This window comes from Astatotilapia calliptera, chromosome 16 (assembly GCF_964374335.1).
Source record: "Astatotilapia calliptera chromosome 16, fAstCal68.1, whole genome shotgun sequence".
Lineage (NCBI taxonomy): Eukaryota > Metazoa > Chordata > Actinopteri > Cichliformes > Cichlidae > Astatotilapia > Astatotilapia calliptera.
Window position 1 is genome coordinate 14538980 of NC_137437.1, and position 11695 is coordinate 14550674.

The 11695-nt window shown below is 39.9% G+C and overlaps 1 protein-coding gene across 8 annotated transcripts in view; it reads left to right on the forward strand.

The window, feature by feature from the left end:
* The window catches only part of abi3bpa (ABI family, member 3 (NESH) binding protein a), a 26333-nt gene continuing 14638 nt past the window's right edge, over positions 1–11695 (forward strand). For 4 of the 8 annotated variants that reach the window (XM_026143993.2, XM_080291133.1, XM_080291134.1 and 1 more), the window contains exons 1-9: positions 4–321; positions 5258–5437; positions 5548–5616; positions 5708–5840; positions 7589–7779; positions 8234–8277; positions 9020–9077; positions 10027–10089; positions 10283–10378. In XM_026143993.2, the coding sequence (XP_025999778.1) occupies positions 225–321; positions 5258–5437; positions 5548–5616; positions 5708–5840; positions 7589–7779; positions 8234–8277; positions 9020–9077; positions 10027–10089; positions 10283–10378 (931 nt within the window). In that variant the 5' untranslated portion in view covers positions 4–224. Of the gene's footprint in view, positions 322–5257; positions 5438–5547; positions 5617–5707; positions 5841–7588; positions 7780–8233; positions 8278–9019; positions 9078–10026; positions 10090–10282; positions 10379–11695 lie in introns of all 8 variants that reach the window. The other 4 variants (XM_026143988.2, XM_026143989.2, XM_026143991.2 and 1 more) reach the window with 2 other exon arrangements.

The following is an 11695-nucleotide window of genomic DNA, read 5'->3' on the forward strand; positions in this document are numbered from 1 at the left end:
CCTGCTGCATCCAGAAGTCCAGTCTAGGGAACAGCACTAGTCCCGAGAACCAGAAGCTCAGACAAGTATCCAGCCACTCGGACACGTCTAGCCTGATTTCTGCAGCAGACACTTCACTCAACCACCTGTTGACAAATCAGTGAAAGCATTTATTTGACTCACTCGTGGTGTGAGATCTCTGAGATCATTCAGATCACTGCAGATCTGAGAGCCGACATCAGCAGATGATGAAGATGCAGCAGCACTCGCACATCTTTCTAGCCCTTATCCTTGCAGTCTTCATCTTTAGGATAGCTCTGTCTGGTCCCTCTGTGGTCAGAGGTAGGTGGTCTTTGCATTTGTCTTACTGTCATGTGCTTAAAAATTAGCGACGGGGGAAACTACTGATTGCATGACAAGTGAGGTATTTGTTACATATTTTAATGAGTGATCATTGTGATTTTCTTCATTGTAGTTCTCCTTCTATAGTTTAAGATCACCAGATTACCAGCCTCCCTGAAAACACCACTTAAAATTAAATACATACAGACTCTTCAGATTTAAAAAACCTGCTGACCGAAAAATATTTTTGCTAAAGTGCCTCCACTCTGACATCTACAAAAATCAGCTTGAGGTCTCCAACTCATCAACACCACCCCGTGTATTGAGTCTTATGTCTACTTTGATTCTTGCAACATTCTTGGAAAAACACGCAAATGTTTTACATGTTATGTAATTATCCAGATACCAAAGTACACACACAAAGTAAAGCAAACTTTGAGACCATGCTTCATAGCCTTGATGTATTTTGTGACTAAAACTTGGGTGCCCTTTAAAGATTTGGATGGTACTAAAAGTGATTTGGGGTGAGAGGGCTGGAGTTGGTGAAAATAAAGGCTGCTTCCAGTGTGTAATCTGCTCACTGAAGTTGGCTTACAGACAAATCTCAGTGTGCAGCTTTGGCAGCTAGATGAAAGGGGCTGTGTGTATTGATGCTATGGGAACAGAGGGGTAAATGTCTGTATCGTTCTACTTGGACCAAAGATAAAACCTGGTTTGCTGCAAAATTAGTTTGCTTTATTGTCTGACAGATAGAGCAAAATATATGGATGTCAGTCTACTTTCCAGTGCTTTTAATTCTTAGTTATGCATTTGTGCTCTTAAACATTTTTCCCATCTGTATCTGAATGAGTTAAATCTCTGCTAATGCTAAAATTATTTACCACTATCCCACTTGAGGACAATATATTGTATAGGATGCTAACTGCAGCTGTGCCAGACCAAACATGGCCTCGTGCAATGTGGAGATTAATGAGAGAGAAATATGGCAGGAGAGAGGAAAGTGGACGAGATTAGAGGACAAGAAAGATGAATTCAAAGCACTTTAGGAAGTTAAAAAGAGGATCAGGTTGATGGAAGGATGGCTATTGAGTCATGCAGGATGGCAGAGATGGAGAAAAGGCGGTGAAGGACGACATGGAGCTACCCCATAGGAACAAGGGAAAACAGCTGTTCCTTGCAGTTGAATCTGACATGGGGGGATATTAAATGTGAGCGCGGCGAGACCTGCATGGAAGCCAAAGTTGGGGTAAAAAGTAGGAGTCAAATTCCAGGCACAATTATCTGCTGCTAGGCTGCAAGGTACGGTCTCCTGCTGAATTACAGTAGATATTCTCTGGGCTGAATTATCCTGGTCTGGAGTGGTTCTCATTAGAGCCATTATAGGTCAGTTTTTCAAACACCTGCTGCTTTGGCTGGCACGGGGCTCTGAGAAATGTTAACACTCCATTTTGTTACATGAAAGTGACTGTTATACCAAGCTCCATAAAACATCTGTCTGTCCTCACAGGAAGAGGAAGCCAAGTCTCTCTACGTCTTTACTTCCAGGACAGAAATCCGAGAGGCCAAAATACTCTACACCAGATCAGAGGATACTGGGAAGGATATCATGTTTGTCTATATAGTTAACGCGGGCTTCAGAGCAATAATCACAAGCATTGTATTGAAATTTGGTTAGCTGTGGTGTTCAGCTGCTCTGACTCAAGACAAACTAACATGAAACCACTGTTCTGTGTCACTTCCATCCACCAAAACTACTTCAAACAAAGACAGCAACATTTCTTTTCCATTGCATTTTGAAAACAAAACAAGCCTCGCAGCCTCCTTCAGATTTGTTTTTATGGGGAGGTTGTGTTGGGTTTTGCATCTGTATTTATCATCCATTGGTTCTCAAATCAGCATGAGTGGAAAAGTCAGTCTATTTGTTCTCATTTAGTACAATCTACTACATCAAGAGAGGGCTGCTCATGGTGAAGATTTGTAGTTTGATAATGTCAGACATTTAATCATGTTTTAAAGCCAACAAACCATACGTTATGCAGATCCATGTTGCAATGTTTAATTTTAATGACCAAACATAAAAATATCACGTTGCACTCAGGTTGAAGCTTAAGAGAGCAACTGACAACCCAATTAACCTACTCTCTTTACTGCAGGATCATCCATCAGTGATCCAACACGGCCTCTCTGCAGAGCCAAGATTAAGTTTCCCATTTGAGGGTGTTTCTCTATATCCAGCCAGCAGGATTACGTTGTCTTGATATCGGTCCAGGGTGACTACGAGCAGAATTGTTTGTTGTGTGATGTGGCAAAGTTTATTGCATAATCCGACAAGTTTATAGGCCAACTCCCAGTGTTATGATTGATGTGCTTATACAGTATTCAGTGATGAATGGGCTTCACCCCCCAGTGCGTGTTTGTGTGTGTGCAACATACAGATGAAACTGATTAAAACAGGTTGGCATAGTAGCAGCTTTTTTTAATCAGTTTTCTTTCATTCTTTTTGCAATTATGACATTTTCTCTTCTTCTCAGCATTGATCGTTATCGTTTTCAGACTCCTATCCTTCCTCAGAACATGGATTTTTCTTTTTAATATCACAAGCTTTTCTTCAACGTTTCCTTAAGTCTTTCTGCCATGATCTCCACCATACTCCTAGCTGGTGTCGCATGCTATGCGTGTGTTGGTCTGCTCCTTCAGCTAAGGCAAACTAATCATTGCTCGCTGAAGTGAAATACCTACTGGCGTACCAGCACAGAAATGATACTTTAACACTCTAGGATATTGCCAAGAGATTTACTCAGTGCTGGATTAATCAACATCGGGTTAACTTATATGGCAAAAGGTTCATGTTCATACAAAAGTCCCACTCTCCAGCTTTAACATGGACCGATTATGCGACTCTTATTATTGATCCCCTGGGCAGAGCTGCAAAAGCTCCTCCAGCACGCTTATGTAACAGGTCACAGATCTAAACAGGAAAAAATGAATTTGTTGTTTTGGTTCCCTTTTTTGACCCTCCTTTTGGCCTGTTCAGTACTCCGTCCTTGGTTATTAGGGGTGAGATTTTAATTTCAGCTCTGAACTCTTCTAGGTGCATGTGAGAACACACTGTTTGACATTAAATGGTCCATAACTTGCCAGGTCTTTGTGTGATGATGGTTTGCTCTGATTTAAGAGAAGCACAGGTAATGATGGTCTTGTGAGTGGCAGTCCTGTGTCCTGCCCCCCTCTGCTTTATTCGGGCTACACCCTTGCCTAAATCAAAACAAGTATTTTACAGCAGCAAACGTAAAAGTAAAAGTTACATTTCATGTGTAAAAACAGCTTGAACATCAGTGCTTTTCCTTTTCACTGTACTTGATTTATTGTCAGCACTTTGACTGGATTCATTCCTAAACCTTTATTCATTTTTCTCTGGAAATACAGATAAGCCTTAACAGTGTGTAAGCGTTGCATGGGCCAGATGACCGGGCTTTGGGCAGGTTGTCATGGGGCAGATTCGATGTTTGCTTGTTCTGGAGTTTAAAACGTGTTGCCAGAAGTTTCCTAATATTTTATGCACTCTGAGCCCATCTCCCCCTGCACCAGTTTCTTGTTTTTATCGGAAATACTGATGTGAGAATCGAAACAAATGCAGATTTTACAGGAAACACATCGCTGGAAAAGCATAAGGGTATTTTTCAAATCCAGGGCTTCCCCCTCTTTCACTGTCAGTGTCTGTTTTGGCATTTGGCTGCTTCCTGGCAGTATTCCTCCTGCAAAGTTCCACTATTTCATTTAACTGAAATATGAGCCAAGGACATGTGCTGTGGAGACTGTGATACAAGTCGTAATCCAAGCAGAAAGCCCATTGTTTTAAACCTTGTAGACTATGAGCAATTTAGTGCATGTAGGCTCAATTGTGAGATCCACTGCAAAAAAATATTTAAAGATGCAGAGGATGACGTCACTGAATTAAAGCAGACTGACAGTCTTTCCATCATTACTGCTCACAGCGTATTATCCAAGTGTGCACTGGTGTTTTTGCTTTACATGTGCATCAGGCAAGGGTCAGTCACACTCCTGGAGCAGCTGCACTTGTCTCAATTCTCTGATGTTTATTAGTATTCCTATTGTAAATTGGCTAATTGTTAGCATTCCTAGTTATTGGCTAGTGTGACGGGCCACATGACAGAGGCAAATAATGAGAAAAGGTAAACAAACTTTTCCACATATTGTGTTTGAAGACACGGAGAGTTCCTTTTTCCTTGACTTTATGATGATGCCAACTTTTTCAGGAATTTATGACACCATTTAATATAGATAAGCAGATTGTTTTAAAGCCAAGACAGACCATTTTCCATGGGACGTGTCAGCGCTGAAGGTTTCTTCTAGGTCACCATGAAAATACAGCCATGGTGTGCATTCTGGGGAAGCTCTCTTCCTCTTTAGTGCCTGTTCTCATCTAGCATTTGTCCTATCTGACTGGGACTGTATTCTTTGTGTTTGTGTTTGCCAGTTTTCAAATCAAGACAAGAATGTTCCAGCTTTGCTGATCTTTTTTTTTGATATCTGAAATGATCAAAGATTGGATATGCACTGCTGTTTTTAAAAGCTGCTTCAGAGCACTTCAAAGTCCTTGATCACTGCAACAAGCTGCAGTTTATGATGTTTGTAGTTTGCAGAAAACAATAATGTTCTTATCAATTTGGAAAGCAAGCAGACATGTGCCTGCTTAGAAATCACAACTATTGTCTTGTACCTCAGTTGAACTTCAACCAGACAAATCTCTGCTTTTACTGTACTTGCTACTTTGTTGCTTTTGAAGTAGTGGACAGCAGAAAAGTCTGAGAAGGTGTAGGTACTGAAAATGACAGTTTTTGTACCTCTGCAGAAAAAAGAAAGAAACAAAAGAAAATGTAAAAGAAAATACATAAATCTGATGCTGCTTCCTCAGTGAGACGCCAAAACATGAAAGTCCGCATCAGCACCACAGGAGACACCATTGTGATGAAGTTTTTGCGTCCCAACACTGACACCAGGCTGGAGGGATACATCCTGGGATACGGCGGCAGCATGTTCTCCAAACAGTTCATTCAGCTGCCAGAAGATGGAAAACCATATGAGACAGAGTTTGGTAAGAAAGCCTGGTGATGTGCCCTGCAGGACCAGGTGTTCATCAATACATTGTGTTTGCTGCTGAGGCTCAGAGGAAATATAACCTGCAGTTTGTTCTTCTGCTTTTAGATGCTGAGCCCAAGTACCTTATAGCTGTCCAGCCTATTCCTGCTAACGAGGTGAAGAAGCAGTGCACAGGTATGTCTGCTTAAAGCAAAGGAAGTTATCACCAATGTGACTTGCTGAAAGTGTTTTTTGCACATTTAGTAAGATGCAAACCTTTTCTCAGGTAAAGTGGAATTGCAGAAGCCGCTGCACCTGGTCATTGGGTCGGTGACGCCAACCTCAGTTCTTCTGTCCTGGGGGACACTGCTGAAAACCCCTTATGAAGGCAACGTCATGAATGACTGTCTGGAGGATGGGTGAGCTTAAATGTGTCATTGCGCAAAGCAGGCTTTTCTTTAAAAAATGAGACAGAACCATTGTGACTTTGGTAATATAAACACAATATAATGTTAATATCTTATCATTTAGTCTGTTTTTTTAATTTTGGCAGTTTGGCAACATTATAACCAGGGCTGAACATAAGTGGTCCGCAGGTGCGCATTCGCTGTCAAAATAAAAGACACACCAGATAAGAAGTTGGAACGCACGTTTGCGTACATAAGATGTTCTGGAGGAGGACACACATTTGTTCAGAACTCTTAAAGATGTCGAAGAAGCAAGCTCCATAAGCAATTACTTTGGTGTTCCTCCACCGCAAAAGAAGCGCGTATTCTCGGAATTTACGGATCTTATGTACGGAAACGCGCGTTCCAACTTCTTATCTGGTGGTGCGTCTTTTATTTTGACAGCGAATGCGCACCTGCGGACCACTTATGTGCCGCCCTGATTATAACTATGTCAAATGAACTGTTTTTCAATTTAAAAAAAAGTTTTGCTGAATTTGTTTAAGAATAATTTAAGAGAACCTCCATTATGTATGGGGCTATACGGAGTGTGTTGCTGTTTTTATTGTTTTTTAAGGTTTGTGGTGAATTTTTGAATGTTTATATCATATAGACATCAGATATATCCATCTTTGGGAGGAATTAGTTGGAGTTATTTTAAAAATGTGTTATGTTTGCCAGCTCAGAGGTTTTGAAGTCACAAAAGCAAATTGGAGTATTCAATTGAGCTTTGTGCAGTTATTGCTATCAATCCCACTGACCCAGCTCCTCAGAAGTGAATGAGGACATCTGTTATTCTAAGGATATGTTATGCACCCGTCCCTTTTACTGCTTGCAATATATTAATGCTTACCAGTGGCATAACTGTCACTGCAGCCAAACTAGACTAAATGCTTGTACTTTTTTCCTAAAGTACCAGTCTAGGGTTTTGAGATTTTCTTGTACCAATGCTGTACTGTTGTTACGATGAGCTCAGTAACAGCTGGTGGAATAAATCTTTCTCTGTCCAATCTCTATCCTCTCACACACACATTTGCTGCAGAGAGTCTGGAATAAGTGCACAAACAGTAAATGAGTCCCTGAAGCCTCTCGTGTTACTTAGCAGTGGATCCAGGGCAGCCTGTGCACACAGGTGTTTAGGAGTCAACAATCTGTGACACAGATTGTGTTTGATGAAGTACTACTTTTTTTTAAAGTGACGGTTCTGTTGTTTGCAACAAATCTTCCAGTGGTTAAATATTATTTTCATATGTATGTCTTATATAAAGATTAATAACCATGTGTTTGTTGGTTCTGTTAAAGGAAAGGAAAGAAACTAAGTTGTGCCACAGACTCAAGTCAAGTCAAATCACGACCTCACTGTGCAGTTCAGATGATGGCAGCGATACACAGCAATAAATTTGATTGAACCATTTTCAGGGGGATTTCTGATTTTGACTCCATCTTTTAAGAAGATGGGTTCAAGGCGCCCCATGTAGCCAAGGGAAATCCAAGAGAAATGGAAATGTGGCATGGAAAGATTCATTTGTCACTTTGCTTAATGAAATGGAATTAATTGACAGCATCGTTAGCATGCAAGGTTTCGCTAAAAAGAAAATGAAAAAATATTACAACAGTAGCATCGTATTCTCCTTGTACTTCTTGCATCATGCCTCCAGATGTGATCATTAGTGGATGCATTGTGTGTGAGTTGTTCTGTTTGTTCTGTGTCTTGTTCTCAGACACTACACAGTGCGTTACCGTGAGAAGAACAGGAAGTGGAACTACCAGACCTGTCCAACAAGCGATACAGTCATTGACAAACTGAAGCCAAACACAGTCTATGAGTTTGGTGTCCAGCCAAATTCTAAGGATGGCACCGGTGTGTGGAGCAGGCCGGTTGTTCACAACATCAGCATGCCAGGAGTCGAAGGCAAGTTTGACTTCTTTGCTTAGCCATATTATCACCTTCTGTAGCAAATACCTCGAATCTGACTACAATTATTTTAACATCTTAATAAAAACATGGATTGACAGGTAGTGCTAGGAAAAAGGTAGAAATTTCTGGGACAAATGCTACAACTCATTTTCGTATAAGAACAGAGTCATAAGAATCTGGTTGTCTCGTCGTCTGAGAGCAGGTTAAAGACAATTCAGCATTCAGTCTGACATGTGCAATCCCAAAATCTGCTCTGTTAAAGACTAGAGGACTTCAGGGCTGCAGTGCATGTTTAGATAGGGCTTCAGTCTTTACCGATTATGTGAGCATGACAAGGCTACAGTGCAGTACTGCATTTCCAGTTACTGAATCGAACCATTTTTTTTCCTTTCACATTGTTTCTTCCACTGAAGTCACTTATTTACTGATTCTTCTCTTGTGTTTCTAGAGAAGGTCATCAGGAAAATCTTTAGGCCTCCAGTCAGCCCTGCGGTATGTAATGGACACAGCCAGTTTGTTATTGAAACAAACCCAAATATTCAGTGTTTTATTCTATTCTTATGTGGATACACATGCTACTAGAGGTCGAATAGGCTCAGTATTGCAGTAAACAAGTGTGTGTAATGAAATGGCACAGGTATACTTCCATTTATCAAAGAAAACAAAAAGGAACTGGTTGTGCATTTGGAACGGGCAATCTGCTTTAGAGTCCTTGTACACTTTGGTGAGCTTATGCTATTCTCAGGGTTGTTTGCCTCATTAATTTTCCATCCAACTGCTGAATGGAAACGGCATTGATGCAGCCAGGACTGAGAGAGCAGTCAAGCCAAAGAGAGCAGTCTGCAGCTACAGCTAACTTGAGTGGGGATTAAAAAAAAGGGAGATGAGTTGGAGGCACAAGGGAGGAGGGATAATAATGCTGAAAAGAGTTCAGAAAAGAAAAGTGGCACAAATTTTCTAACAGCGCGGCTCTGCTCTATCATGCCAATCTCACAAAACAGCACAGCTGTTGAGATTTAGCCTCAGGACTTGCCCTTAAAGGAAAGCTTTGAATAACAAGAGTCTCACTAGGGACTTTACCAACTTGACATGGTGTAAAGAGGCCATAGGTTATAGGTTATGCAACAAAGGAAAAGACATGGTACAGCCCAAATACTAATTCTTTTCACCTGTTATGATAGTCATAGACTAAACCCACTTTTTCTTCATGTCTTTTTTGCCTTTCACCCATCAGAAACCTGTACCTTCAGGTCCCCATTCCTTGCCCTCATTTCCTCACCTCACTTCCTCAGGTAAGCAAACAGAGAGACACTGCTGAGTTGAATTTGATACAGAAGGCAGAATCTACTGCTGCTTAGAGATCTCTGTTTGAATTCCTTTCCACTGACCCCTACCTTAAGATTTAACACTGGAAATATTAATAAAGCCATAATTTATTGTTCTGCGGACAGGATTTCCCCATATACCTCCAGCTTCTAAAATAATTTTACTTAGCTGGGCATGCAAAGTACAGTTTTTAACAGTACTCAGCACTGTATTCCAAACATCTACAAGAACTTTCCACGGATTTTCCATCTTTTCTAGCTCTTCTTTCTCTTCAAGTAATGCCTGAGTGACTCAATAAAGTTATGAAGAATTTTCTGTGGGGGTGATATCATCCGTTGGACTCCTTTTTTTATGTTCCTTAAAGTGATTTGTCTTTAATGTGATTATATGTTTGAGGTTGTTGTCATACCACAGCATGAATTAATCTCTCTGATAATAAACAAGATACTCAAATGCTTAACACAATTCCACTGAACGCAGTCTAAAAAGATTAGTTTTGATAAGGTAAATCAACTAACTTTCTACAGCAATTATGATGGTGTGGAGTGTTGTAATGTTAGGCGGTGTACAGTAATGTCAAAAGGGTTGCTATTCACTTCTACATTTTAAAAGACGGTAAAGAGTATTAATACGACAGAGGGATGAAATGTCAGCATTGCATCTACAAATTGTTTCTGTTGACACCAAAATCAATTAATGCACATTTGAATTATTTCCTAATTGTTTAATATTGGAGGATTAAACCAGCACTAAACATTTTTGTGCAAAACGTTTAGTGAACTGACTCTTTCAAAACACATTTTGCTGTTTTTAAATGACTGACTAATCATGATCATTTACCGCTTTTCAGAAGTGAAAATTAAGCCATTGTAATTTTTCTCTCCTTGACTTTAATCTCTGCTTTGTCCTTGTCAGTCCAAAACAAGACCAGGGGCAGACTGCCCTTCTCCAGGAACATAGCCACACAGACGACTCTTGGTAATGATTTTTCTGACCTAAAACTGAGTTCAGAGGTCAGAAAGATCTCTGGACCTCATGTCTGACACTGACTTCTCTATCGCTGTCGTGAAAGCTAATTTTTATTATACAAACAATATTGCCCTGCACATTCTACAGGTTGTAGACCCATACCTTTTCTCTTGGTTATACTAACATACACTATTTTTCTTAGCGCCAACCACAACCACAACCAAAACCACAACTACTACTAAGGAAACCCTGTCTACTCGTGGACCTGCACCTGCTGTGATCAACAAACAGCCAATTGGTAAACAGAGAATCATGGTTCTTTTTGAAAAGCTTCATGGCTCTCATTTCAGCTGTGTAAAATGATGGACGGAATTGCACTAGTTGCATGAGCAGCTGTTTGGGCTGCAATAATGTGGGTGATCTTGGATGCATGGGATTTTAGGTAAACAACAAAAGCTTGCAGAGATTGTTGATGATGTTCTCAGGGTTCAGTTGTTGAAAGTTAGTTGAACAAGCCTGCAAGCCAAAACGATTTTATATTCCTGAGATATTAGTGACTTTTAATGAGCTCTGAGAACCTCATTAACTGCTGCTCATTCAAAAAAATTGATTTCAGTCATATCATACATATTCCAAATTATATCTCAGATATATCCACTGTATTTTTTAAAAAGTTTTTTGTATTTCCATGTCTAGCATTTTTTTTGTTGGTATGTTAAACTCTTTATTTTTATTTCAGGATTCACAGTGTGGTTATTACCATTTTTGGATGATTAGAGGCTTTTGCTTTTAATGCAGTGGAGTTGGTGGCAGTGGAAATCTGCATGAATAAACTGCATGATGGAATTTTTTCTCTTCTTCCAACAGGAACTTCAACAAACTATGTTATTCCTTTTTCTTCCCTGTATTTCACTGTCGTCTGTTCCCTCTTTTTTACATTTATGTTCTCAAACACAGGGATCTGCAGAAACACAGTGCTGGAAATGTATTTTGAAACCATGAAGGTAGACACTGAAACACAAAATGGGATATAGTCAGTTCCTCAAGTAAATGGAGATCATTCCAAACTTTTGGCCGTGTACGCCACCATAGTTTAAAATTGGATAAAATTGATCTGTTACTGAAGTTGTAGCTTTAATTCAAGGGGCTAACTATAATTCGAAATTACATCCATTTTCTACACAGCTCCCTGTGTTTTCAGGATATGCTAAATGTTAATGGGAGCAGTACAGACCAAAAGAGCAGAGACTTTGGTGCATGATCAAATCAACTGTTTTTTGTTGTCTGTTTTGTTTAAATCCATGAATCAAAGCTGAACGGCATTAACATCACTGTTTGTGCTGAGATCCACTGAGGTGGTGTATAGATATAAAGTTGTGAGAATGGAAAACTTTATAACAATACTATTGTTTTCCTCGTTTCCTTCTCTTCTTTTTTGACTTCCTCTTTTTCTTCATTCTTGCTCATTGATGGGAACATCTCATTAGATTGAACAACCAGGTTAGAATGGTCTATCAAACTTCCACACTAAGTCATCATAACCAGTGAATTTAGATGCTCATCACACTTAACAACAATAGCCGTTCCTGTCATAACACATAATACCTGCACAAGC